Here is a 27,987-nt window from a genome sequence, read left to right on the forward strand (position 1 = left end):
GTACTTTATTTTCACCATGTATAAGATGAGAAAAAAAGGACAGAAAACCCGATTCATGTTATCTTTGTCTAGACGGCAATGCACCAATCAGAGTCTGTCTTCGAGAGAATGACGTTTAAAGTTGAATAAAGATAGAACGACGCTGTTAGCGCTAATAGTATCTCCCCGAACGCGCCCATTGTCTATTAATCAGTTTATAGTCTATGGTCAATGGATGATATACGCATAAATGTATGTGATGAGACACGTGTCTATATGAAAGATTCCATGTATTGTATTTGCGTATTATATTTTGTATATGTTTCTCTGAACTGAGTTTCTAAGACAGCTTCCATTAATTGGATCTCTTGGAGATTGAGAGAGTTTTCGCTGAGAGATGAATAAAATATTCATTTATTATGATGATTTTACCTTCGCTTCAGGTACATGCAATCATTATGGTAACAAAACATAAAAGTGTCTTTTATACAATTATTTTTATAGGATGATGTCGTTTGTGCAACAACTCTGTGTTTTTATCTCAAATAAAAGCATATAAAATGGATATTTACACAAGAATGTGATTCCCACCTCTTCTTTCGTATTTCGGAGCAAATTATGTATAATAATTGTAATGATATATCTATCAAGTACTAAAGGAAATACTGATGCATTGTGATTATTATTGGATAGAGTTAAACTTGTGGCAGGAGGAATTTTATATTTATATTTTGTACAATCAATGATGTTCATACATATTTCATAAATATTTTTTCCAATGCAAATGTGGATGACAATTCAGCTAATAATGCTTGTTATTCTCATAATATTTGCATTCTTTGCAAGACAGCAAATGGTAGATGTACGTAATATAATTATTTAGAATATATTGCATATTTTAAATTATAAAGAGGCTACTATAGTTAGTATAGTTATTTGCTTATACAATTAAAATTTGATTTAAATATTTATTATTAGAGTTTTTCTACCGAACTGGTAACAGAAAAGGATAATATTCTTGTATTTTCAACTCTTGGAGGATCGCTTGTTGGTGTTAATCAACAATCGGGGTATAAATTTTGGGAACAAAACAATGGTAATTATTTTGTTTAATTTTATTAGAAAATTGTTTTTTTTCTATATATCTATGAACTATGGTTCATCATGTTTCAGAACCAGTAGTCAAAGTGCCTATTGATATATCAAAACCTCCTACGTATGTCTCCTTTTTTTTATATATGTATATAATTATATATTATATTAAATATATTATATATAATAATATAAAATTGGATGTCAGTAATATTTTACAATTACTTTTGCAAAATATAATTACAGTTTTATCACATTTGTTAAATATTAATAAATCTATAGTTACTATGTCTTGTATGTTAAATAATACACTGAATTATTATTAATTATTTTTTATTTCTAGACCAACGTTTCTGCCAGACCCCAGAGATGGTTCCCTCTATCTGTTTGGCAAAGATTCAGAGCTAAAAAAGCTGCCATTCACCATTCCTGAGTTGGTAACCAATAGTCCTTGTAGAAGCAGCGAAGGTATCTACTACACTGGCAAAAAAATAGACACTTGGTTTAGCATTGATTTAACAACTGGTCAAAGAGAACAGCTTAGTTTCAATGGCAATAAGAATACTTGCCATTTGGAAATGCAGAATACTATTTTTGTGGGTCGCTCGGAATATAATATTGTTATGGCTGACAGAAAAAAAGACAGAAAGTGGAATGTAACATTTTATGATTACTCTGCTGCGCAAGTGAGACCCGATATAATAAGCAATTACAGTAAGTTATTTATTTTAAAAATTCTCTTATAAATTATTTTATATGAAATATTAAATAAATATATTTATGATATTTTATAATATAACATAAATTTGTTTTTAGATTTCTTACATTATACCACAAGTTCGACAGGTCGTGTTGTGACTTTAGATAAGTTCGGCAACAATCTTTGGAAATTAGATCTCAAAAGCCCGGTGATAGCAGTATACATTGTAACGAAAGACGGATTACAAGCAATTCCTTTTACAATTATTGATGATTGTTCACTGGATAGTTATGCAACAAAACAACTTGATATTCAGTTTTTGTAAGTTAGAGAATATTTAACAAGAAAAAATTCTTAAGTCTAAGAAAAAATCTTAAAAATGTTACAATTAAAATAATTTCTTTTTATTTTAGTCCTACCTTGTTTGTTGGAAAGCATAAACACGGTCTCTACGCGTTACCATCGCTCGTCGACTCAAGCATAACAATATCGAGCAACATTGGAAATTCATTGCTAGAGGGTTTATTATTACCTTCACATATTAATACTGATAATAAATTGCCAGGGGATCATGTTTATATTCCTAATATTGACAAAGCTGACGATGGTTGGAATATGATAGGTAATATGCAAATCATGACAGTATACATTGTATTAGTAAAGCATTATTGCAGCAAATAAATATATATAGTAAATAAAGCATTATTAAAGCAATATTATATTATTATAGTATTGTGTAGATTTCATACTTTTTATAACCTGAACTATTATTATACTTGTAGGGTATAAACCACAGACTCCACTTCTTCAAATAACCGGGCGGTCCGATCCGATAATTTTGGACGCTTCAACATCGAATGTCACCAACATGAAGTTACCCATCGGCATACAAGCGAATATATCAAATAATACTTTTCAACTAGGAAGCAATCATACTTTGCAGAGAATTCTATCAAACGTGCACAGCACGGCCGAATGGATCAATCAAGAAAATGGTTTAAAATTGCTCTTCTTGATCATATTTATAGGATTCACGATTCTAATATTGAAGTGTCAGCATGTGCAAAATAAGCGTCATCAGCAATTATCACAGGTAAGATGTTTAATGTATTGAAGAAATGGAAAATGTTGATATATGTATCGCAATTTGTAAACTAATTATAGCACGTGATTGAACAGTTCAATTTTTTATCTTTCACACAGAATTTAATCTCAATTTCAATTTTTTGATAATGTGTAATCTATCTTGATTAATATACATACTATATTAAATTTAAATTACATTGTTTGTTAAGATTTCACGTGAAAGCAGTCGCACGAGTTATTCTGGTAAATCAGACAGCTCGATTGCCATGTCGGAACCTATTGGAGAGAGCTTAATGAAAGTGGGAAAAATTATTTTCGACACGGGACAAATTCTCGGTAAAGGATGCGATGGAACATTTGTGTATAAGTATGTATTACATTTTTAATATGTTTGTAGTATTTATCTCGATTGTTTTAAACATTATTCTTGTTTATACAAAAAATTTTAAAAAAGTCAGTATATACGAATTTTTAATACAGAAAATCTGATTTTTTATTTTTTGCTTCTTTATCTAGAGGTGAATTTGACGGCCGTGCTGTGGCCGTGAAACGTCTGTTGCCGGATTGTTTTACGGTCGCAGATCGAGAAGTAGCCCTTCTGAGAGAATCAGACGCGCACGCAAATGTAGTCAGGTATTTTTGTACCGAGCAAGATCGTATGTTCAGATATATTGCTTTGGAACTAGCTGAAGCCACTTTGCAAGATTACGTGTCAGGTAACTACAACAGGGAAAAGATATCTGTGAAAAATATTTTGCATCAGGCTACCTCTGGATTGGCGCATCTACATTCCTTAGATATTGGTGAGTCTATAAATGTAACGTATCAAGAATAAATCGATTTTGTAATCAATTAAATTCTTATTAAAACTTGTATGATCTTTGTATATAGTCCACAGAGACATTAAGCCTCACAATGTGTTGCTCTCTGTTCCTGGACCTCGAGGAGAGGTACGTGCAATGATTTCGGATTTCGGATTGTGCAAGAAACTTCAGCTTGGCCGCGTATCATTTTCGGGGAGATCCGGCATTACTGGGACTGATGGTTGGATAGCACCGGAAATGTTGAATGGAGAAAGAACGACGTGCGCAGTCGACATTTTTTCACTTGGCTGTGTTTTTTATTACGTTCTCTCTGACGGCAAGCATCCTTTCGGCGACCCATTACGCCGACAAGTTAATATTCTCTGTGAGTAGGAATTTAAATGGAATTTTAAATTCTATTTTAACAATTTTTTATTTGATCTGTTTTATTTATTTTTGCAGGTGGCGAGATTAATCTGACTGCGCTTAAAGAAATATCTTCGAGTGACAAAGAATTAGCATTGTTATTAATCGAGGCAATGATATGTAGAAATCCTACTGAAAGACCACCAGCTTCAGCAATTTGTAACTATCCATTCTTCTGGAATTCAGCAGAGATTTTGAGTTTTTTCCAGGTATGTGAAAGGTTTTAATATTTTCGAGATTTATTTCTCTTGTTTGGATTCCAAATAAAAAATAGCCAAAAATAATTTTTTTTTAAACTTAAAGCTTCCAGTTTTGCAATTATATTAGATTATGATGTCAAAATTTAGTTGCAAGAAGTTATGTAAATTTATTTGAGTAGTGTTTATTTATCGTTTTTATTTATAGATATCAATTAATACAATACATTTTATGAAAAGTTTAATTTTTTAAAATAATTAGAATACTTAATATTAATTATCAATTTTCTTATTTATTATTATTAATACCATAATATATGTGACAGGATATTAGTGATCGAGTGGAAAAGGATCAATTTGATAGTCCAGCTTTGGTAGCCTTAGAAACTTGCAGTGAATGCGTGGTACGCGACGATTGGAGAATGCATATAGACTTGGAGGTTGCAACAGACTTGCGAAAATACAGAAGCTATCGAGGCAATAGCGTAAGAGATCTACTCAGGGCTTTACGGAACAAGGTGAGAAAAACATAAATACAAAAATATTATGCAATTAAAAAGCTCCTTGGGACAAGAATAGTTAAAACTTACAAGCATAAAAAAATTAAAACTTTTAAAAATATTTTCTCTAATGAAATTTGTTTTGTTTTATATTTACTGCAAAAACCATATGCATTTGTATAAATTGTTAATGCAACGTATTCGATGAAATAAATTTTGTTCTTCTTTCATAGTGTGAAAAATCGCTTACATGTTATAAGAACGTAATGATTTTAAAATAATTAGATGAAACATGTGGTTCGCAAGACTAATAGATAGATATAAGTGAAGGAAAAATATAACATAGTTTCATCAATATCCTAATTGTAATTTTCAATATTACTTATTATTAATGTTAGAATATTACTGTGTTTTTAGAAACATCACTATAGAGAACTAAGTCCAAAGGCACAGGAGAGTCTTGGCGAAATTCCTGAAAAGTTTACAGAATATTGGCTGTCGAGATTTCCATGTTTATTGCGTCACGTATGGTGCGCGATGCAGAGTTTTCGAGACGAGTCGACTCTGAAACAGTATTATCATTCGCAATATACTTTTGCGACCGGTTACGAAGAGCAAGAATTAACCAAATTCACACATATAGAGCAGATTAATAAAGAGAATCAATCAATGCGAACCAAGATGCGACAGACAAATAACATCGATTGGAGCCCTAATCGAATAAAATACCGCGGTCAAAGAAAAAAACAGGAGAAGAGGAAACAAGATGAATCCTCACCATGGATATTGCCTAATTGAATTTTTTCGAAATAGTAAAACACAATGAATTAAAGACGAAAAATAGTGCGAGTGTATGTGAATAGTTCGATAAGATTAATAAAACGAAGTTTCACTTTTGATTGAGAAAAAGAATTAGAATCATGTGAATTATGGATTTTTTTACATAGGCGATATGGCGTGCATTGGTATGTATTAATATACATATTTTAACATTTATATATATCAATTTAAAAATCTACTACAAGAACACGGAATTAACACAATCTATAGAATTACTTTTTATCAACTTTTTTATAATTTTCAAATTTTTTATTTTAGATTTTATTTTTTCTTTAAAGAAATATGATGGAAATATTGGTTAATATTGGTAAAAATATCAATCTGATCCATGTTACTATAGTCATCTTGGATTATGACATTAGAAATTATGTTGAATTTCTTCTTTACATTATATCGAAAGAAATTAATTTTTGCACATTCAATAGTATAAATTGAAATATGGAAAGAGTTTTTTTCTCAAGGGAAGGGGGGTTTGTGAATTATAAATAAATAACTTCAAATTTTGCTTTATTTCTACATAAAATCTATTTGAATACATATATTAATTTAATACATGTAATACATATCTAGATTAAATAATATTTTCACTTATTAAATAAAACCGAACTAAAAAACGACTTATTGACACATGTATCAATCTATACTATGATGTAAACATGAGATAATAACATGCAAAAAAAATTTATTTGAACATGTAGCAAAGTTTGCAGTAAGTTACAAAATAATTTATATAGAAGATTTAAAATACCTAAATAGATATTCTAAATAAAATATTCATAAAAAATAGAAGAAATAAACTATTTAATTAAAAAATTATATTAATAATTATTTTAAAATAATAGAAAAAATAATATATTTTTTCACTTCTCACTTTGAAAGAGAAAGAAAGCAAGTGCGTGAACGCGCACTCGTATGTGTGTGTTCATATATTAAATTCTACATTATACATAAAATAAAATTAGAAAATAGAAGAAAAAACCTGAAAATAAAGTTTTAGATACATATATATATATATGTGTATGTGTGTGTGTGTGTGTGTGTGTGTGTGCGTGCGCGTTGCGTGTGTGTGTGTGTATGTGGATGTGTGTCATGTATTTTAATCGACACACATACAAATTAATAAATATGTATATAGATAAATCTAGTTATGTTTGTTGCAAAATATTATTTCTATTATTATTACTATTATTATTATTATTATTATTGTTATTATTATTATCTACACATTCTTATTTCACATTCAATATAGTCTATCGTAGGCTCTTTAGTTGAGATAGTTTTCACTGTTTATTAAGAGAATAATATTATCTCATGTGTAGAAAGTCAATTCGCGCGCAAACATTGATTTATAATATTAATAGTAGTTAAGCATTGACAGACATCTGTGTTATTATTAATTAACAGATTTACAATGTATCTAATTGTACAAAGCAAATTTAAACTTAAGATATAAACTTAGATATAAGTTATTTAGATATGTATGAGATATAATATTGATATAATGCATGCATGTGTCAAAAGTGTGTGATGATAATAATCGCTGATAAACATCTATCTGTTATTATCTGCAAGAATGCATTAAATAAGCATTTTTATAAAATTATTACTTTCAGATTTAAATAATTGTAAGACTTTCAATTATTCTTAATTTTGGCAAGCAAAGCACTTAATCATACATGGCTAAAATATATTAAAAATAATACTTGTGTATTATATTTTTTCAAATATGTAGATGCGTAGACCTGGCGTCTTTTATCTCTCTCTCTTTTTAAATTGTAATTCCTTAATATAAATTAATGTAATTTTTAAATAATAATTAATGTAATTTCTTAATAATTAAATACTCTTTTTTTATGGCACATGGGAATTATCTCACTCGCTCACTTATTATCTACTCACACGCGTGCGTGCGTGCACGCATACCTGTTAAGAGTTCAGCATCAGAAATTTTAATAGAAAATGAGAAATTATTTGATTATCTTTTAATGTTAGAGATATATTTTATAATAATTGTATAAAAAAACACTTTTTTTAAAACTATATTTCAAATCTGTTACACATAATATTACAGCAATACGTACGTGTAAATATATATATATATATATATGTGTGTGTGTGTGTGTGTTGCGTGGAGGTGAATCCCGTTCACCGTTGCACTGCACTTTAACTCCAGCCTCGGAACGGATCATAAAGGGAGACGAGAGAGAGCGGCCAGTCGATCAGTTGCCACGCTTTCAACGTGCTTATACACGACAGTGTTTCGTGAACCACGAGTTCAACACAATCCTTTCGAGACTCTGTCCTCTCCCCCCTCTCTCTCTCTCTCTCACACACACTTATATATATATATATATATATATATATATATATATATATATACACGTGAAGAATGGACCATTCTCTCTCTTTTTCTCCTTACTAATATCCAGGTCTCTGAAACCCGTTCCAGTCAACTACGGGCTATCCGTTGTTCCCGCGTTGTTGGTTTCTCGGCGAATAGTGGCTCATCGAGAAGGTGTATTTGGATTTTTTTGCTGATATATTTTGTGATTTTTTTTCATTAAAAGAAAAAAAGGGAGAAAGAAAGAAACAGTGGGTGCACGTGTTTGTATGTGTACGGTGCTGTGCAGAAGAATGCAGTAGAATGCATATCCAGGAAAAATGCTTTCTGCTAAGGCTCTGCTTCTTAGGCGGGGTCGCCTTTTCCTTGACGACCGCCAATACTGAAATGCGAATTGCCACAACACCCGGTGAGCTCTTCTTCGAAGATAAATCTGTCTTATTAATATATAATGTTTATAATAAATCTATAATATTATTTAAAAATTATCAATAAAATATCTTAATAAAATAGACAACAGAAGTGCTTCATGTACGTAAGAAAATATATCAAAAAGACTAACATTTAAAAGAAAATATTTGAAAAATGTCCTTAATTCTAATTTAAAATATTTGAAAATTTTGTATATAATGTTTCATCTATTAAGAGTACTTTTTTTAGAAAGTATTTTAAACATTTTTTTTGCTTAGACCGACATGAAAATATTTTGAGAAAGTTATATGGTTCAGAGAAGCTAAAAATATAAAAATTATTCTCAAAATAGGATTTAAAATACTTTCAAAATTATCAATCATAATAATAATTTTTTTTTTTAATAAAATCATGTGAAAGACGGAGCGAAAAAGAGGAAAATATCGTAGTCAAAGAGTTCAATGATTGATGAGGACGTAATAAATAATTTTAAAACAATTAGTATTTAATTCTTGATTATAATTGAATGTTTTTAATTATGATTTAAATTATTACTTGAACGTGAAGTTTAAAACATTATAATTTTCACTCTTATTCTAATCACACATGTCTAGAATAAAAATGTTGCGTGTCCCGCCTTTCACTCGCTTTCTCACTCTAACATCGTCACATGCTCGCATAACAAATGTAAGTGGAAGAACAGCACAGAAAGAGAGCATTACTTTATAAGCATTTATTTGATTTGCAAAATTACAATGCGAAACTTTATTATACGGTTATTTGATTATATTGTCAAAACATAAACTGTGTTTAATTGTGTGTATTTTTTTATTTTATAATTTATAATACATGTTTGTTAATAAGTACTTTCTTTTTTTTGGAACTAGTCTTTACGGCATGTTGAGCATTCATTAATACCTACACGCTTTAAAATTCCAAGAAATTATTTATCTGATTAAAACGTTTTAATTAAAAAAAAAAACGTAATATTAATAGAGTAAAAAATATTTTAAAAAAATGTGATTATGATATTAATTTTTGATAAAACTAAAAGAAATTTATAATTTATACATATATACATATGCATTATGTAGAAAGTCGAGTAAGTACGATTTGAGCAAGTGTACAATTCGAATGTTGATTTTTGCACATCTGCAATCAATTATATATAATTAGCTCATTAAGTTTCAAATATTTAAACTGTCCAGTTAATTTGGATCAAACGAGTCGAATTTATTCGAATTTATGTAGATTTATTAATTTGAATTCATGATATAAAAAAGTAGGCAAAAAATCAATTGCAAAACATATATATATATTTATTTATTGACTTATTTATTTATTTACGTGCGTATTATGTATAATATTTAATATTATAATATCAAGTATTTTTTAAGAAAGATTTCGTAGATATAAAGATTTTTAAAACATTCTTCTCAAGACTCTTTTTCAAGACTTTAAGATTTTGAAGACTTTTAAGAATTTCCGGTTTTAAATAATATTCCAAATAATTTGAATCTTTATATAATTAAATTATTCGAAAAAGAAAATATTTGAAGGTTTATCACCTATATTAAAGATAGATTAATAAAATCTGTATACAATTTTTATATTAAAATATATAAAAAATATATGCTTTACTCGTAATATATAAATAAAATATAAAATAGAAGAGAGAAGAAGTTTATTTTTTAAACAAATACATATAAAATTCTATAACATTCTCTTTAAAATTAATAATCTTACAAACTATATTATCGTCAAAAAGAATCAGTAAATAAGATTATCGAAAAAGACATATGTAGCTATATTTGAAGTACAAGTCTCTTTTCAGATCGCGGTCAGATTCAATAATTTGTACCTCTTTATGTATGTGTGTGTGTGTGTGTGTGTGTGTGTGTGTGGGGCTTCCCTCTCCTGCCATTCCTTTCCTTTCACGTCATCCATGTGACTACCGTTATTCGGTATATCTTGATTCCGTTGTGTTTTGTGACTTAATTATTTAGAGAATATTAGCAATTAATTTCGTCTATTTGGCGTTGGCGACCAAATGGTCGGAGACTTTAATGACCGCATGAGAAAGATGCTCGGTTTTCTTATAGACTCTTGATATCCGCGAGTAGATCAAATCGCAATAATAAAGAATACGCAACATAAAAATGAAAAATATTACAAGAGTACAAAAGGTTTGGGAGCATACGAAACAAAAATAGGGTCTGCGCTTGATTTTTATGCCATAAAAGCTAAACTATATCTTAATATTACTGACTATCTAATTCTTCTTGTTCCGACAAACCTGAATGAAAAATAATATCATTTCAATATATGTTTTATCGAAATCTCTTATATCACTGACAGACTATCTAATTCCTTCTTATTATCTTCAGAAACCTGAATGAAAAATATACATGTCATTTAGCAAGATTTTTATTCCTGTATTTTTTTTTCTTAATATTTAATGTGCCTTCAACCAGTTTAGTCCAATTATGATTATTTAGGCACTTTATTCCTGTATTTTATATCTAATCTACGATTTTTACAAAATGTATTCAAAATTTACTACACATTTAAAGAAGCAAAATATTCATCAACTTTATTAGATATTTGAATTTCTCTCAAACATCATATCTTCCTTTTCTATTCATAGATATCAATAGCGAAGATACTTTAGGAGCACACTTTTTTCAAACAGAATGGCGAAATAATAATATAACAGAATTGAAAAGTGTGTATCCAACAAAAGAAGTTGATATCAAGGCAATCGAAGTAAAGAAAAAACCTGTAATAGACTTTAAAACTAAAGGTGACCAGAAATACCAAAAACCTATAATCAGAGATGATGATTCGAAAAAAAACGCAGATTCCGATGCTTTAATGACATTATTATCAATTTCATCCACGACTGCTCCAATAAAGATGATTGATCAATCGTCGACGACGATGAAATCCATAAATGCCACAAGTATATCGATTCCATTACTTCTTCATGGAGAACCGATAATTGCTACGACGAAGACGACACTAATCAGCAATCTTACTACCCAGAATATAATGAACAGTACAATGGAGACTCAAACTACGGAAGAAACAACGTCCTCGAGAGGTAGAGCCTTAAACATCTCTTCTCCGGAACCAACGAACTCATTGCATACTAATGTCACGGATCTTAGTGACATCAGCATGGACAAGGATGATAAAGATGTCGAAGGTACACGTTATAGAGAATAATAAAAATAATGGATATAGATTTTTTTTGTAATTAATGATTTATGGCGAAAACTGGATTAGATGAAATTTAAACAAAGATAATATTATGTTTAATACAGTACACAAGACAAGATTAAAAAAGTATATTATCATTTAGATTATTTTAAATTGATGAAAAAAATTAATCAATATTTATTTTTTGACTAATTAATTATAATACGATAAAAATTGCTATCTTAAGCAAAACATCTAATTAACATATAATAAAAAATATTACTTTTTTGCCTTTTTAAAAACTTTTATTTATTTTATTTTTTTATTTCAACATTTTAGATAGACATTTTATAAATTATATACATAAGCTATAAACATAAATAATTAATAAATAAAATATTTTTGATGAAAACTAAAATAAATTAAACTCATCTCTTTCTGAACTTAAATGTTCCGTCATTAATTTTGGTGGAATTTAAAAAATTTTTTATTATTTATATATATATATAATTTTCTGCATTTAAAATAATTTCTTTTTGCTTTTTAAAAAATGTTTGAAGAGGAAAAATTAATGAAAAGTTAGGCGATTAAAAGAAATCTTCCTTGAGTTAAAAAGTTCCTCAAAGTGCAAAGAATCTTCTTTTTATAAATAATAAATTCAGAGAATACAACGAAATTAATGACGAAATATTTGATTTATAAAAAGAAAAGTTGGATTCATATTTTAATAATATTTTTATACAAGAATTATCTTATTTACATCAATTATTTTATTTACGATTTTATAAAATACAAATAATCATTTGCAAATAATCAGATCTGCAAATTACAAAACTAATATAATAAGACGAAAAAAGACTAACAGATAAATATTTTCGCGTTAATTTCAAGGAAATCTAATTCTAAACAATCTGAACAACATTTTGTAGGGGGAGAATACATCGCATCGCATAATGAAACTGCCGTAAAAATTGCTTCGAAATTTCTCAAGATACCAACGTGTACCTATGGAAATTATACTTATTCAGTAGGTGAAAATATCACTCGAGATTGCAAGGAGAAATGCATATGTTCCGAAAATGGAATTACGGATTGTCAGCCGTATTATTGTCTTTATCCTTATGTCAAAGCGGGTAGTGCTTTAGATCCTTGTCAAGAAAAATTGACTGAGGATTCATGCTGCGCCCTTATTGTCTGTCCCACAGAGTCGGGTACGTTTCCTTATATCCTAAAAAAAAAAAAAAAATTAATAAACTCAGCACAGACTGAGGTAAGTTCATGATTTATAAATACATAATTCATTCATATGTTTTTGTTCACTTTTAAAATAAAACAAAATACAAATAAATTTTATAAATTGTAAACTTACCTCATTCTTAAAAATTATATTATTTAACTTTCTACTCAAAAGATACTCAGAGATTTTATTAGTACGTTTATCAATGCTTATTAATAGTAGAATAGGGACATTACCTGCTCTATCATTCTTTACAGAAACAGAAAGAATTTTGCATTATAATCAATCCAAGTAGCAAGCACACGACATTTTGTCAAAATATGGTCAGTTTGAACCAAATATGACGTGATGTGATGACGCAAAAATGACGGACTAATGTCACAGACCGAGGACATTTCAAGACGTTAAAAAGACGTGACTTGATGACCATTTTAGACCTATTAGTGACGTTTTCATGACATTTGATCACGAATCTTTTTCTCTAGCGTGAATTCGTAAAAAATGAAAAATTCATTCTCAAATTAAATTCGTTAATGAAACTTTTCACTTTTCACGACTTCACGCTAGAGGAAAAGATTCATGATCAAACGTCACGATCAAGTCCCAAGTTATAGAGGAAATTCATGTTAGGGCCCTGAGATATAGAGAATTGTGAATATCAAAATTATTTCAATAATGTAAGATATTATAAAAAATTAAATGAGTTTTTAGTTAAAAAATAGTAATACTTAGGCGATTTATAATAATGACTTAAGAATCACGATATTATGATGTTTTTTTACAACATTATTAAGACGTTTTAAATTAGACATTATTTGGTCACGTGACGTCATTGACCCAGAAATGACCAGTTTTCGACGTCAAAATGACATGTGCTTGTTATCTGTGGAAAGCTATTCCACAAACATATAATTTGCAAGCGACATCAGAGATGTCATAAGCCATCTATATTTCATTCAAAATCCTCTTTTATATTTTTTGGTGAAGTAGTTTTTATTTTTTTATTAAAAAAGCTATTCAATATAGAAAAAAAAAATATATATATATATGCTGCTACAGATCCTGAACCGGAAGAAATATGCATATTCGGTAACAAGACCGTGACTGTGGGACAACGCGTTGAAGACGACTGTTCCAAAGTATGCATCTGCGAAGGCGGAGGTCATTTAAAATGTCAACCCAGATGTCCACCAAATGAGACTACTTCCTTAGTCAATCAGCATGAACGCTGCGTTGTATTATCCGATCCCAGGTATAGATCCTTGGGATAAAATTAGCTATTATGAACGATTGAATCGTGCGTGAAATAAAATAGTTCATAAATAAGATATTAACTGACTACTTGATCTTTAGAGATGCCTGTTGCACTATTACACTTTGCGATGTTACTTTGGGCGAACATGAGATTAAACCGGACAATATCACTGACCTAAATGTACATTTGATAGATGTAAAAGTGTTGAATTCAACGGCAGTCAAATTGAAAATGTCTGTAAAAAACCTCCAAAATATTACTGTAGAGTTCTCACATGACAATCACGTGTGGAGGCAGCAGGAACTTAACAAAGGTTGGTAGTTTTATTGATGATAAGAAAGAATTCAAATTTTACTTAGATTTCAGAAAAAAATATTAATTTTTTTAACAATTTCATTCTTATTTAAAAGTATAAAGATTTTATTATTAATTTTTACATAATTATCAAAGAATTTCCAGAAAATCTTATAGAGATTTCCAATAAAATTTTTGTATTAAAAATTATGATATATCCGCCCACTTATATAACATCTAATTTACTAAACAATGTGATTTTAAAATTATTATATATAGACACTTTACATTAATTACAAATAAAAAATAAAAAAAAACTTTTGTTTTATCAAAACATATCTAATATATATATCTTATCTTCTAATTTTTGTTTTATATAAATCATAAATGTCTTAAATAATTGAAGTCATAACATAATAAATAAAGCATTTAATAAATATTTGCAATAATAGTGTGTATTAAGACACTTGTTAGTTTTCGTTAATAATCATATCATACAGAATATGTTAATCTTGGAAAACTTAATTGCAAAAAGAAGGATGAAGAGAAGGACAAAGCTATACTATATAGGATTTTTTACAGATGGTATTCTTTCAAACTTGGAACCCGCACACGTATACTACGTTCGTGTGATAAACGGAAGTCGTGCCGGACCAGCCATACAGGTGTTTCTGCCGGCTGAAGTAGTAAAGACGAACATTTCAGAGAAAATGTCTGACAAGAATTCCTGCAATTACAGAGGAAAGTCATATAAAATTGGCGCAGAATGGTACGACGAGTGCATCAAATTCTGCATCTGCGTGGAAGGCAAAGCTGAATGTAACAATATAGAGTGTCCCACAGACTTTGGACTGGATCTGCTGGATCCTCACTGTCTAGAATGGGAACCAGTAAATTTTGTTCCAAAGGCACCGCAGTGTTGTCCTGAGGTATGATCTTCAATAGTTTCTTTTTTCTGAACTGAAAATTTATATATAAAATATTCTGCATATAAGTGTTAAAGTACAAACCGAAATATACTACTATATTTTTTGTTAAAAAAAAAAAAAAAAAAAACCTTTTGCTAAAGAGCAACATTTCGAGAAATTATTTGTTCCCTGAAACTGACGCACCATCCTCTGCGTCTGGTTTTTATTAGCCTGATGAAAATTAAATGAAGAAATAATATGTTTATTTAAAATAAAATCAATAATTAAAATATCAAAAATATTATCTTGAAAATCTATAAAATCTTTCAGATTTTAGAGAAATTTCTATTTGAATTATTACAAAAATTTTTTTTCAAAAAAACTAATAAATTTTTATTTCTTTATTTTATTCATATATATTTTTACTTATTTTTGAATTTTGATTATTTAGATATTATTGTGTTTAAGATATAATACATTATTTTATCCTTGGTAAATATTCATATCCAATGTCATTTTCAGTCATTTTTTAAATATAATAATTTTTTAGTAAAAATTCTGAGGAAATTTTTTTTACCACGTTTTTATAAAATCAATAACATTAGGCCATAATAATAATAATAACTTTTCCAGGAGGTACGCTGTAAAAATAATGGTTCCTGCAACTATGAAGGAGTCCTGTATGATAATTGGACCGAATTACCCTCAAATGTTACTGGCTGCGAGAAACGTTGTTATTGCGAATTAGGAAATATCTCCTGTCAAGATGCTTGTCAATTTGTACCAGCTCTACCACCTACCAATTTGCCGTGTCCTTCTCGTCAGGCAACATTGACGCATCTACCTGCTAATCCATGCTGTTTGCAATGGACTTGTAGTCATTTATCACCACAATTGCCAGGTTAATAACGGTTTAGTGGAAACAAAATACAATATCTATTAGATAAACGCGTAATCTACTTTCTACTCTCTAATCCTAGTCTTGATTCTTAAATATTAACTTATAGCATTAGCATTATTATTATTATCTATTTAAAGGCTCATTATATATCTTACATAGTTCTGGACCTTATATCAATAATAATTAATAAGGTAGATCAACTCTATGTGTAATGTGATATAATAACAAATATATTATTGATGTATTATAGGTTTGGACCATAATATTGTACCTCCAGGCTTTTCACTACCTCCATTTGCAACAGCACCATCCTCCAATGAAGTGATGATGCAAATATTGGAAGCGCTAGATGAACATACAGTTCGACTAGTATTTACTATACCCCAAGTTCTGGTAGGGTTGCATGGAAGAGTGGAACTACGATATACCAGCGATAGGACGTATGTAATGAGACACTAATTATACTTAATTGCGGAATTATATTGGCAGCTACTATATAATATATTTTAATTTATTTTACAATTATAATTGGTATTATACTTCAATATAATTAGCTTGATCGATCAAAAGTGATTTAACGAAAAGTGTTATTCATATGACTGTAAGTTGCAATTGATTGTTTTAATTTTCTATAGAAATTCCGATCCATCCACGTGGAAAGTACAAGTGTTTGCTCCCCCTAATGACTTAATTGCAACACCTCAACTCGAGTTTGAGTTAGGTGATTTAAAACCGATGACTGAATATAAAATGAAGATTACAGTGAAACTGAAGGATTTGGCCAATAGTCCAACTAGCAAGGTTTATAGTGTACGTACGTTAGAGAAATATACGGAAGTGACTTTGCCGCCTCAACAAGTACTAATTGACGCTGAGCTTAGAATAATGGAAACAAACTCTACCTGGGTTAATGTTATGTGGAAGAAATTCACAGAGTTTGAGTCACAATTCATAGATGCTGTTCAATTGAGATATAAAGAACACGATGGCAAAGTTTATGCAACAACACCACTGATCCATCGTGCTGTGACAAATTTTGTAATTGAAAACTTGAAACCATCAACCACGTATGAAATCGGTATTTACTTTATACCATTTCGGGGACACTCAACAGAGTTAATAAGCGAGAAAACGGTAAGATATATATTTATTGCAATTATTTTATATTTATATTATTTGTAATTTTTTATTTAATTATATAAGAATATTAATATTAATCTCAACAATAGTTTAAGTGTTGATGATTATATATATTGAATTGAAATATTAAAAATATTAAAAATTAAAAAAAAAAACAATAAAAATTATTAATATAATAAAATTGTAAACATTATGGAAACTCAAATATAAAGACATCATATCAAATTCCCAGACAGCACACAATATTTTATGATAAGTAAAAAATAAAGATTTATAGTAAATTATTTTGTAAATGTTTCTCGAATATTTACTAAGATATTTATGATAAATTTTATAATTTATTCAATCTAAAATCTTAAAAATATTTAAACAGTTATCAATAAAAAATTACGAGTTATAGTAAATTGAAAAACAGAGAAAGAAATATGTGTTGAGAAAAAAAATGAACTTAATTATGTTTTATAATATGAAATTCTATTAATAGTAGTATAATCGGTTATAACAGATTCAGATAGCTACGTTGATAGAACCAGATCCATACTCTTTTGACATAAAAGTTGAGATTAAAACGATCAAATCAACAAATGTCGAAATATTATGGAGTGGTGTGCCTTATCCAGAGGACAAATACGTGAATATTTATCGTGCAATTTACCAAAGCGACACTGGCAAAGAAGACACTAGTATCTTCAAAATTGCTAAAAGAGATTCCGATGCCAAAACCATCATCATCAGTGATCTCAAGCCTGGCACTAGGTATCGATTATGGCTTGAAATATACTTAACAAATGGAAGAATAAAAAAGAGTAACGTGCAGGATTTTATCACCAAGCCAGGCGTTCTTTCACCGGCTACTGTGTCTCAACAAGGTAACGATATATTTTTATATTTCTTATATATAGAAATTTAGAAAAAAAAATCTTAAGCAACATGTATATATATATTTATCATTTTTTATTACAAACAATAAATAATTTTTGATTAGTCTTAATTTCATTTCTTTTAAAAGAGAAACACGTTAAATTTTTGTATTTGATCTTTATACCTTTTTTTTAATATTATATAAGTTAAACTGATTATTATTTTCAGCCGGAAAAATTGCATCATTTCCTCTTTATGAAGGAGATTATTACGGCCCCTTGGTGATAGTGGCTATTGTGGCTTCCTTGGCGATATTATCAACTCTGATTTTGTTAATGATGCTGATGAAAAGACGAACGAGTAGTAAAGCCGATATATCGTCTCGTAAAACAACATCAGCGTATGACAATCCTTCCTACAAGGTAGAATTACAACAAGAAACTATGGGTAATTTGTTATTATTTTTTTATAACGTGAAGTAAATGCATCAAATATGTCAACTGCTAAATTTTGAAACTAAGGAAACTCAAATAAATTTATTAAAACATATCTAATAATATATTTTAAAATATAAAATTTTTCACCACATATTGATAAAAAATGATTCAAAATATATATAGTAACATTACAATACACTTTTTTTCATAAATACCTTTTGTTATTATTAATGTAATTTTAATGTATATTAAAGCATTTTCAGTTTATTTTTAACTTAAAGTAAAAAACGCCGTTGTTGCGCTTACTTTGCAATAAATCTTTTCCAGTTTTATACAAAAATGTGTATATTTTGTTATAAGAATAATAAGAAAATATTCATCATGAATATTGTTTTTTTTTAGACCTGTGAAGATGTGTTTACTATATCTAATGGAAGGAACAAAACTACAACAGATCACGAGATGGCGATCATCAATTTGAATATCAAGGAAACTGCCTGAAGTTCTATAATTTATTAAATAAATATTTATTTATACGACATATGTATATTCACGTTTCATAAATCATAAATAATTAAATTTTAACAATATTTCTTAATAATATACATACTAAATTAGTATAAGTCTAGGTACACATAGAATAAGTATTGTTAATGTTATTATAACTTATATTAAGTATGAATGCAAAGTATGTATGTTAAGAAATATTGTTAAGTTTTAATTAAAACGAGTATTGTTATAAAAAAATTACATTATTACTATATCATGCTTGCATCATTCGGCAAATTGTTCAATATTTAGCTCATGATATCTTGATACTCTTTGCCAGAGGAAAAAACAAAACGTTTTAACTCGATTTAGTCTCAGGAATACATTATTGTTGCAATAGCATAATAGTCAATTTTTATTAACATCTTGTGCATATATACATAGAGAGTAGCAAAAAAGTAACAGAATATCCTGATATGTCGAAAACTAGATTAAAAAAAAATGTTTAATATAAAAATTGTAAGGTTTTATACAGTCCATTACATGAAAATAGGTGGTTTAATCATGCAGCATTTTATGTAAACCACAGCAATACTTTTGTACTTAAAAGTACATGTTTATGTTAAATAATAAAAGCTATGATGTCCATTTTATAATTTCATCATGAATCATAATAAATGTCATTGAACTTATTTATATATGTATTTACTACTTTTGATCAAACTTTTATAATTATATACTTTCTTTGTATATTGATAGGTGTGTATGTGTATACGCCTATTAAATGCTAGAAAAATACAAAAAATGAAACATTTCATAAAAGCAATAAATTTCTAGCTAATCAATCGATGTGACATGAACATAAAGCTAGTTTTAACTGCATTATTTAATTGGAACGTTTCTGAGAGTATCACTTGTTATCTTGTCACCTGTCAAAGTGAGCAATGGATTCCCACTCCAAGATGCTATTCCATCTCCATTTACCACAAGGTCAACCTAGTGACAGAGTATGCTATATCATATATATGTAATAATTATACTATATATAAAACATTTTTTATCTTGATTTCCTTAATTTCTTGAATTAGGAATACGAAGGTTTAGTAAGATATCCAGCACTCATTGTTAAATGATCATAACATATATATGTACCTGTAGTTTTTCCCACACTTTCTTCTTTGGATTTAATACATCATCTGCTGTCCCATCTTCATATCCCTCGATAATAATTTTATCACCAGGCACGCTGTTTGCAGGAGGTCTCAAAGGCTCTACTTGTCTCGTTGGTTCTTCACTATATAAAATATAATATTGAATTATATTTTAATTCATTATCACACACATAATATTTATTCATATTCTGCCTTAATTTGTAATATAACGATGTTATATTACAAATTGTAATTTTATGTCCAACAAATATATACATTAATAAGATTAAAATGTTATTTGTACTGTAATAGGATATTTACACTGAAGCACAGAGAACCATTCCATGTGATGAAACTCCCCTGAGCGTTGCTGGCTTCAAATTGGCCAAGATCACTACCATTCTATTTTCCATTTCATTCAAAGGTACAAAATTGACTAGCCCACTGACTATAGTACGTGGGCCATTTGGTTCACCTAAATCTATTTTCTCAATGTAGAGTGAATCCGCATCGGGATGCTTCTCAACTTCGATTATTTTGCCCACTCGGATATCCAATCTTGCAGGAGTAATTTCCACTTCCTGGGCTTCTAAATAAAAGATAGATTGTAATTATATGGCAATACTATATATGAAACTAATTTTGTGCATACAATTCTTGACAGAAACATTTTTTTCATAAAATACTCGTAATAAGCTAAATTACTTTGCTTTTTTGCTGGATATGCTTTATTTGCAAGCGATTTCAACTTTGGATTTGTTTCAAATTCCTTTCTAATTGGATCCAAGAGTTTGTTAATGTATATCTCTACAGCATTTTTCAAGTCACCAGGATGTATATCTTGATTCGCAAAAGCAGCTTCCAAATCCTCATATTTTGAGAAGGACACGTCACCGCCTGAAATTGCGGAAATGTTAAAAAATATTTATTAAATTTTATTCTTTTTTTTTTTACTGAATCTATTATTTTTTGTAATAGATCAAATCACAAAAAGCATGACAAAATAATGCACTTTATATACCAAATTCTGCAGTTCTTGGTACATTGAAAACTTCATCATTTTTAAATAATGGAAATAGAGAATGTTTGGAAAATGCTAAGACTCCGTTGTCCACAATATTGCCAGGTTCACAAAACGCTTTCTTCAACTTTTTCTTTACCGTCGCAGCATTGTCCAACAGATCAATCTTGGAATCTTCTTCAGACGAAGACATTTTTGTACCTGCCAAACCAGGAACTAGAAAAAAACAAATATGAAAGAGATACGTAAAAGTTGCGATATATTTGAGTGAAACAACAGGCAAATGTCTGCTATTTAATACTGACTCATTGGATTCATTAAATGAACACATTTCTCATATCCCATCATAGGCAGATACTTTTCTGCAAAAGTGAAGATTTTCCTCTGATCGACGCCACCAAACTGTGCGTCTACTTTCAAATGATGCTCATCAAGTGCTTGTAATCCTGGATAAAGGAGACCAGAAAGCAGAGGATTAGAAACCTGCTTAACAACTTCAGCACCAGCTTTCTTCGCATCATGCTCTGTCACAAGCGAGCTCAGACGATATACATCCAATGAGTATTCCCTTGAAAAGAAAAAGAACAATTTTAGTTAATTATAGTAGTGATAATATATAATATACAGAATGGGAAAAAGTAATAAAACGCTCTAATATCTCGAGGATTATGGATTTTAGAAAAAATATTTCAAATAAAAGTTTTTAGGACTTTAAATAGTAGTATTATTTTAACCTTGGGTTATTTTAAACTCTACAATTTTTATTAAAAATATTTTTGTGTAGAATTCATAGTTTTCGAAATATCAGAGTATTCCATGACTGTTTCTGCACCCTGTATATATAAAATATATATATATATATTACAATAAAAAAGCATAATATGATGCAAGATGCATTGAAATAAGGAGTTTTATCAACCTACTTTGATAACTGGTAATCTGTGCCTTTGACAAACTTTAATTTGTCCAAAGGAACGTCAATGGACTTCAACATTGCCTTGATTATAGCTTCATAATATTGAGTACGAAGTTCCAAAAGTTCCCAGGGTGCTTTCATGTTATCTAAATATGCATGGAGATCTGCGAAGAGAATTGTTACTTCTGCTCTTGCTCGTAAGAAATCAGCTATCTTGGACATGGGAGCAAAGTAACCGATGTGAGGTCTCCCGGTTGTAGCTGTACCCCAATACAGTTTGAGATCACGTTCCTTCAAGATACTTTTGAGTTTCTCATCTCCTAACCATTCTGCCAGGTTTCTGGTAATAAGTTTATATTTCTCGATCCACGCCAACGCCATTTTTGTTCTTTATATGTGCCCTTCCAATTTCCTAAACAAATTATTATATTTTATAATTCATGAATTACATCCTTGTTTGCTTTAGCATTCACAATTATAATTGCATTATTTTCTAAGTTTTAATTATGCAAAAGCAAGAGATATATACATACATATGTTACATATGGTGTATCATTATTTTTACTGCATTATACCTAACATTACATCAGCATATTGCACGAGGTATATACAAAATTTAATAAAATTCTATTGATTAAATTTTTAATTATCTCTTTGTATCAGATATTTTTAATTAAAATTTAAAGATATTTGAGGAAAAGATATTTTATTCGTACATTTTTTGACATATATCCATGAAAAATTTTAGGAGAAAGATTAAGAGATTTTCAAAATGTAACAATTAATCAAACCAATATATATTTTCTGATACGAAAAATTCATATTAAAATTTAGGGGTAACCTAAAATATCATACCAAGAGAGCAATGTAAAAGATTACCGGTCGAAATAGTTTCACGTGTGAATGTAGGAAATACGTCAAAATCGATGACTACAGATCTACCTCAGTAAGATCTATACGCATGTTTTAAAACTGTTTCATGTGTAATAGCCTTAAGGCCATATGATGCGAGACAACCTTAGACTATACAGGGTGTCCTTCTTTAAAAAAAATCGAAAAATCAATATTTTAGCTTTTTCAAGTATGTAATATAAAATTTAATATACATAAATATACATTACTTTAAGTTTAATATACCTTTTACAATTAATTACTATAATAGTTCTAGCTGTTTCAATTATATTAGAAAAGTTAATAATATAAACATTAATAATAATAATAATAATAATAATGATAATAATAATAATAATAATAAGTGAGTTTATATAATTATTATTTACATTATGTAATGTATATATATATATATATATAGCTTTGAATTAAAGAATTTGAAAGAGAATAAAAAGAATTTGTAAAATAATAGTATAATAATAAATAATAGAAAAGAATTTGAAAAAATGTAGCTGATGATGATTTGTATTTCGCGCGCAAAATGTCAAAGGAGGCAGCCATTTTCTAGGCGAGCAGAATGTCATCTATATACATACATACTCTCTGACCGTTTTTTCAAGTGAGAGGTCAGTGGTCTATCTTTATTATATTTATGGTTGTAACGTATCTGATTCAATGTGAGAGCAATTTTTTGCAATAATTTGTATGACGAATGAAAGTTAAAAAAAAAAATAAGATATAAGACAATTTCTTGAAGTGGTTTCTCAGCGAAAGCTCTTTACGATATTTTAATTACTAACCTTACAGCATCTCTTTATTATTTACAAACTACAATGCCACGAGGTGAATACATCCTTTTGTCTATGTTGTGTTCTCATTTTTCAAGAGAATTTATCCTATTTATATATAATTATTATGATTATCTGCTTGTTATGTAGGAAAATTCGTAAATCACAAAGGCAGGAATCGACATTTTACGAATCCGGAGGAGTTAGAGGAACAACGTCGCCAGGAAGAAAAAAAGCAACAGTGGAGAGTCAGTATTTTTAGGTTAACCGATAGACATTGCGTGACTGTTTAAACATATTATGACTATTAGGTATTGCCTGCTGTGTATAAATTTTTAACGTCAGAGATTTAATTTTCTCATAATCAGTTTATGATAAATGAAAGAACATAATGTATTCAGTAAATATACAGATATGGTTATTAATTTTTGGTACATGTGACTAAAAAATAGAGTATTATTTGTCGCACTAAAACATATTTGTACTTAATTAAATTATATTATTTTAATCTCATATTACTGTATTAATAGTATTTATGAAAGTAGTTGGTGATTTAAATTGTAATTAAACTTAAATTTAAGAATTGTTGCAATTATGTTGATTTTTTGAGGTTTAATGCCCTAGTGTACTTTTCCTAAATAATTTTTTTAATTATATAGTTAAAATGCTATATTTTTGCTATTACTACAAATTTATAAAAACTTCTTTGATCTTGATAATTTAACTCTAATTTTAGTCTAAAAGCATTGTATGACATGAGCCTAATTATTTGAAAATAATTGGTTGTTTAAATTTGGTGACATCTCTTTCCTCAAAAATATATACCTTAATATATTAAAAATTTGCATTTACTTAACATATATCTAATAATAATATTGAAAAAAATTGTACAAGTAATGAAATATCAAGTATATAGTATATGCAGTACATATATGTATATGTATTTCATTTTTCTAAATGAAATTTTTTAAGTAATTCTAAATTTTCTGATATTTGTGGAATAAAAGTGCTAGGAATAACAATTATAAAGATTTAATTGATTACAAACTAAAAATCTTATATCAATATGCTATGTTCAAAAACTAAGATTAACTTAAAATTTATTTTATAGAAAAATAAGGAACAGGACAGTTCTGAAGAAGAAGAAGAAGACGATGATGAAAAACCTAAATCAAGTGGCACTAATAAATCAAAGAATTTGAGTGCCACGGATAGTGAGAGTGACTCAGATTCAGAATCAGAAACAGAGGTATTTTGACTAAAAAAATTTTTTATATAGCTATATTTAATATTAAATAAATTTTTTTTATATGATCTTTCATTAATTAATATTCTATTTATATAGGGAGGCAAAGCAAAGGGCGTAGAGAATTTAATTGAAGTAGAAAATCCAAACAGAATACAAAAGAAAACTAAGAAACTAAGCCATTTGAATCAATCGTTAGATGCAAAACCTGAATTATCTCGAAGAGAACGGTATGTGACCATGGCTTTGAATGAATAATCATAATTGTCGAATGATATTGTTTTGGAGTTATATCCATTTTTTTTTTTTTTTTTTTTTTTTAAATTATATCTTGTGATATAAGTCTTTTCTTTGGCATTGAGTTATATAGAATCTATAATTTACAGGGAACAGTTAGAAAAACAAAGAGCTTATGCGAATTATCAAAAATTACATGCAGCTGGTAAAACGGACGAAGCTCGGGCGGATTTAGCACGATTAGCTATAATTAAGCAGCAACGAGAAGAGGCAGCAAAGCGACGGGAGGAAGAGAAAAAGCAAAAGGAAATGGCACAACAAAAAAAAACCGAGTTGACGCAAAAAGCACTCGGAAAGAAATCTTAAAACCTTCCGATAGATAATTGTATGGCTAATTGATTACCGCAATATTAATATCTTCACATCTGACCGAGTAATGATAAAATTTGACGAACCAATACATATGTTTGCTATATGCGTTTTATGATATGTTAATCATTGTTTATATATAAATACAATTGAATTAAAATAAGTCTAGTGCTTATCTTTTTATTAAATTTAATTTAATCAAATTGAAACGATATGTCTAAAGATAAATCGTCACATGTTTGTGATATATCCATAATTTGTAATTCATGAATCAATTTATTATCAATAATTCACACTAAATTACGATTTTATATTGTAGACATAAAAAATGTATATACTATCAGAAAAAAAAAGTCTGAGAAAGATCAAGGTGCCATTTTCCCATCCATAACTTTTATCATATTCTATGTCTATGCGCCGGATACATGGAAAACGGTAGCGTGATTCCTTTCAGGTTTCTCTTTAATTAAAAATGCACCTTTATACATTTCTGATGCCGTATTCGCTGCGCATGCGCAAAGTCTCTCCCGCCCGCGTATCCCCGCCCATACCCATAAAGTTCCTCCGTCACTTCTGTTGATCGTTAGGGTTATAACTAGAACACGTTTTAAATGTAATTCGATTTGATTAAACGTAATGTTTTGATGTAAGCTTATGTTGTAGATATAAAATTGCACAAGATGATCTTATTAAGAAGCTTTATAAACTTTAGTGTGCCTTTTCTAATTTTAGGTAAAAAAATAATTTAATATTGCACATGTGTGTGTGTTTGTGTATTTGTGTGTATACTATGTATACATATATTTTTTTAAAAATTAATATATCAATATAAGAAAATTATGTAATAACTAAATTATATAAATAATATTTTTAAAATCTATAAATGTATGTATATATGCAAATAATTTACAAATATAAATATAAATTTTATAATTGATAAATTTTTTAAATATGTTATTCTGATAGAGAAATAATTAAATTTTGTAATTTAATCAATTTTTTAAAACAGATATTTATTATATCTGTATATTTTTAGTCACTTATATAACCAGCGAAGAGATTATAGAAGAAATTATGACAGAAGCTATTATAGATTCGTTAACTCAAGAAGAAAATGGAAAAGCATATACAAATGAACAAGAACATACAAACGAACAAGTACAAACAAATGAGGAAAAAGATACTGTAAAAATAAATGGTGAAGTAGCGATAAATGCCACAAACACCATGTCGACTAATATTACAAAAATTAATTGTTCATCGGAGAAGATATATGGTCCTGTTGAGGTTAATATTTAAAATAATATTACAGGATTATATAAAAGAAATAATTTTTCTAATCTTTCTTATATACATATTATAGATTGTCAATGCAACAAGACTTATGGAATTATTAATCTTAGAACCTGGTCCAAATAATCGCTCGAGAAGTGACAAAGATGGTAAGCAGCTACCAGGAACATGTGTTGTAGTATTATTTTATGCTAGATGGTGCATATTTAGCAGTCAAGCTGCACCACATTTTAATGCTATACCACGTTCGTTTCCTCATATTAAAGCTGTGGCTATTGATGCTATAAAACATCAAAGGTAAACGTGCAAAATATCTATAAAAAGATTTATATTAATTTTTTATTAGTCTTTGAAATTGGTAATGTAATCTGAAGAAAATATATTGTTTATAGCTTCAATGCTCAATATGGAATAGTTGGGGTGCCAACATTGATGTTAGTTCACAATGGCAAGCCTGTCGCTAAATTCAATGATACTGTTTATACTCTGGAATTGTTTGCTAAATTTGTGTCTCATCTGACAAATCTACAACCGAATGGCTCACTTTATGTTACATCGGCGGATTTCATGGGGCCGGTTGGAAGCACGCCTTCCAATGAAATGGATTATTGTCTAGTGCTGTCGTGGATTTTTATTATTGCTTGCGTATTGTATTTTACGTCGCGTAGCAGATGGTGGCAACAGTTTGTCGAGCTCATTCAGAATACTTGGCGTGAGAGTAATGCACAACACGAACATGTCGACTAAATAGATTTTATTATTAGTTATAAAGTTATTTATTTATAAAAATTTTGTAAATATGCGTATGTATATAATACAAGTATATGTTTATATATAAATAGATATAGAGAGGAAGAAAAGTAAATATATAAAATTTAGAATTATTTTATATGTATCACAAATACTTTGAAGTGTATAATAGTTATTCAAAATCAAAATTTGTACTCATAAATGAGGCAATCAATTATGAACTGACT

General features: G+C 28.6%; 5 protein-coding genes across 10 annotated transcripts; 4 read left to right on the forward strand and 1 right to left on the reverse strand.

The window, feature by feature from the left end:
- Positions 1-204: 204 nt before the first annotated feature.
- Ire1 (serine/threonine-protein kinase/endoribonuclease Ire1) lies at positions 205-5,840 on the forward strand. Its single transcript, XM_072907456.1, has 14 exons — positions 205-422; positions 484-841; positions 958-1,075; positions 1,153-1,195; positions 1,415-1,785; positions 1,888-2,092; positions 2,185-2,393; positions 2,554-2,864; positions 3,067-3,224; positions 3,374-3,660; positions 3,749-4,045; positions 4,123-4,295; positions 4,610-4,801; positions 5,201-5,840. Exons 2-14 carry the CDS (start codon positions 758-760, stop codon positions 5,579-5,581), a joined length of 2,829 nt encoding a protein of 942 aa, XP_072763557.1. The 5' UTR covers positions 205-422; positions 484-757; the 3' UTR covers positions 5,582-5,840.
- Positions 5,841-7,606: 1,766 nt separating this feature from the next.
- On the forward strand, positions 7,607-19,694 carry Sas (stranded at second). Of its 2 annotated transcripts, none has more exons than XM_072907454.1 (12): positions 7,607-8,373; positions 11,023-11,583; positions 12,506-12,787; positions 13,873-14,065; positions 14,167-14,381; positions 14,945-15,291; positions 15,904-16,171; positions 16,422-16,611; positions 16,807-17,305; positions 17,817-18,180; positions 18,401-18,594; positions 19,012-19,694. In XM_072907454.1, exons 1-12 carry the CDS (start codon positions 8,268-8,270, stop codon positions 19,108-19,110), a joined length of 3,318 nt encoding a protein of 1,105 aa, XP_072763555.1. In that variant the 5' UTR covers positions 7,607-8,267; the 3' UTR covers positions 19,111-19,694. The 2 variants fall into 2 exon arrangements, with proteins under 2 accessions (XP_072763555.1, XP_072763556.1); XM_072907455.1 differs by having other exon boundaries at positions 7,610-8,373; positions 18,401-18,619.
- An 82-nt stretch (positions 19,695-19,776) lies between these two features.
- On the reverse strand, positions 19,777-23,161 carry LOC140674104 (tyrosine--tRNA ligase, cytoplasmic-like). Of its 4 annotated transcripts, none has more exons than XM_072907461.1 (8): positions 23,042-23,161; positions 22,194-22,598; positions 21,576-21,838; positions 21,271-21,486; positions 20,955-21,146; positions 20,571-20,835; positions 20,251-20,392; positions 19,777-20,094 (listed from the first exon to the last, which is right to left on the reverse strand). In XM_072907461.1, the coding sequence occupies exons 2-8, from the start codon at positions 22,565-22,567 to the stop codon at positions 19,981-19,983; spliced, it is 1,566 nt and encodes a 521-aa protein (XP_072763562.1). In that variant the 5' UTR covers positions 22,568-22,598; positions 23,042-23,161; the 3' UTR covers positions 19,777-19,980. The 4 variants fall into 4 exon arrangements, with proteins under 4 accessions (XP_072763562.1, XP_072763559.1, XP_072763561.1 ...); XM_072907458.1 differs by having other exon boundaries at positions 20,571-20,838; XM_072907460.1 differs by having other exon boundaries at positions 20,571-20,838; positions 23,066-23,151.
- Positions 23,162-23,722: 561 nt separating this feature from the next.
- On the forward strand, positions 23,723-25,880 carry LOC140673772 (uncharacterized). The gene is made up of 5 exons (XM_072906924.1): positions 23,723-23,920; positions 24,016-24,113; positions 24,977-25,114; positions 25,211-25,341; positions 25,498-25,880. The coding sequence occupies exons 1-5, from the start codon at positions 23,911-23,913 to the stop codon at positions 25,712-25,714; spliced, it is 594 nt and encodes a 197-aa protein (XP_072763025.1). The 5' UTR covers positions 23,723-23,910; the 3' UTR covers positions 25,715-25,880.
- A 170-nt stretch (positions 25,881-26,050) lies between these two features.
- On the forward strand, positions 26,051-27,894 carry Bug (thioredoxin domain-containing protein bug). Of its 2 annotated transcripts, none has more exons than XM_072906922.1 (4): positions 26,051-26,449; positions 26,727-27,004; positions 27,081-27,307; positions 27,403-27,894. In XM_072906922.1, the coding sequence occupies exons 1-4, from the start codon at positions 26,398-26,400 to the stop codon at positions 27,755-27,757; spliced, it is 912 nt and encodes a 303-aa protein (XP_072763023.1). In that variant the 5' UTR covers positions 26,051-26,397; the 3' UTR covers positions 27,758-27,894. The 2 variants fall into 2 exon arrangements, with proteins under 2 accessions (XP_072763023.1, XP_072763024.1); XM_072906923.1 differs by having other exon boundaries at positions 26,754-27,004.
- Positions 27,895-27,987: the final 93 nt, after the last annotated feature.

Source organism: Anoplolepis gracilipes, chromosome 15 (genome assembly GCF_047496725.1).
Source record: "Anoplolepis gracilipes chromosome 15, ASM4749672v1, whole genome shotgun sequence".
NCBI classification, from domain to species: Eukaryota; Metazoa; Arthropoda; class Insecta; order Hymenoptera; family Formicidae; genus Anoplolepis; species Anoplolepis gracilipes.

What these genes read in the sequence shown, in the direction of transcription:
- LOC140674104 (XM_072907458.1), bottom strand. Translation starts at nt 22,567, where the DNA reads ATGGCGTTGGCGTGGATCGAGAAATATAAACTTATTACCAGAAACCTG. An exon ending in ACAGATTACCAGTTATCAAA is followed by an intron (nt 21,839 to 22,193) that starts GTAGGTTGATAA and finishes TTTCTTTTCAAG; the next exon opens with GGAATACTCATTGGATGTAT. An exon ending in AAGTGTGGGAAAAACTACAG is followed by an intron (nt 20,095 to 20,250) that starts GTACATATATAT and finishes CTCTGTCACTAG; the next exon opens with GTTGACCTTGTGGTAAATGG.
- Ire1 (XM_072907456.1), top strand. Translation starts at nt 758, where the DNA reads ATGCAAATGTGGATGACAATTCAGCTAATAATGCTTGTTATTCTCATA. An exon ending in CAAGACAGCAAATGGTAGAT is followed by an intron (nt 842 to 957) that starts GTACGTAATATA and finishes ATTTATTATTAG; the next exon opens with AGTTTTTCTACCGAACTGGT. An exon ending in CAACTTGATATTCAGTTTTT is followed by an intron (nt 2,093 to 2,184) that starts GTAAGTTAGAGA and finishes TTTTTATTTTAG; the next exon opens with TCCTACCTTGTTTGTTGGAA.
- LOC140673772 (XM_072906924.1), top strand. An exon ending in ATTCAGAATCAGAAACAGAG is followed by an intron (nt 25,115 to 25,210) that starts GTATTTTGACTA and finishes CTATTTATATAG; the next exon opens with GGAGGCAAAGCAAAGGGCGT. An exon ending in GAATTATCTCGAAGAGAACG is followed by an intron (nt 25,342 to 25,497) that starts GTATGTGACCAT and finishes TATAATTTACAG; the next exon opens with GGAACAGTTAGAAAAACAAA.
- Bug (XM_072906922.1), top strand. Translation starts at nt 26,398, where the DNA reads ATGATCTTATTAAGAAGCTTTATAAACTTTAGTGTGCCTTTTCTAATT. An exon ending in AGATATATGGTCCTGTTGAG is followed by an intron (nt 27,005 to 27,080) that starts GTTAATATTTAA and finishes TACATATTATAG; the next exon opens with ATTGTCAATGCAACAAGACT. An exon ending in GATGCTATAAAACATCAAAG is followed by an intron (nt 27,308 to 27,402) that starts GTAAACGTGCAA and finishes TATTGTTTATAG; the next exon opens with CTTCAATGCTCAATATGGAA.
- Sas (XM_072907454.1), top strand. Translation starts at nt 8,268, where the DNA reads ATGCATATCCAGGAAAAATGCTTTCTGCTAAGGCTCTGCTTCTTAGGC. An exon ending in TGTCTGTCCCACAGAGTCGG is followed by an intron (nt 12,788 to 13,872) that starts GTACGTTTCCTT and finishes ATGCTGCTACAG; the next exon opens with ATCCTGAACCGGAAGAAATA. An exon ending in GGCTACTGTGTCTCAACAAG is followed by an intron (nt 18,181 to 18,400) that starts GTAACGATATAT and finishes TATTATTTTCAG; the next exon opens with CCGGAAAAATTGCATCATTT.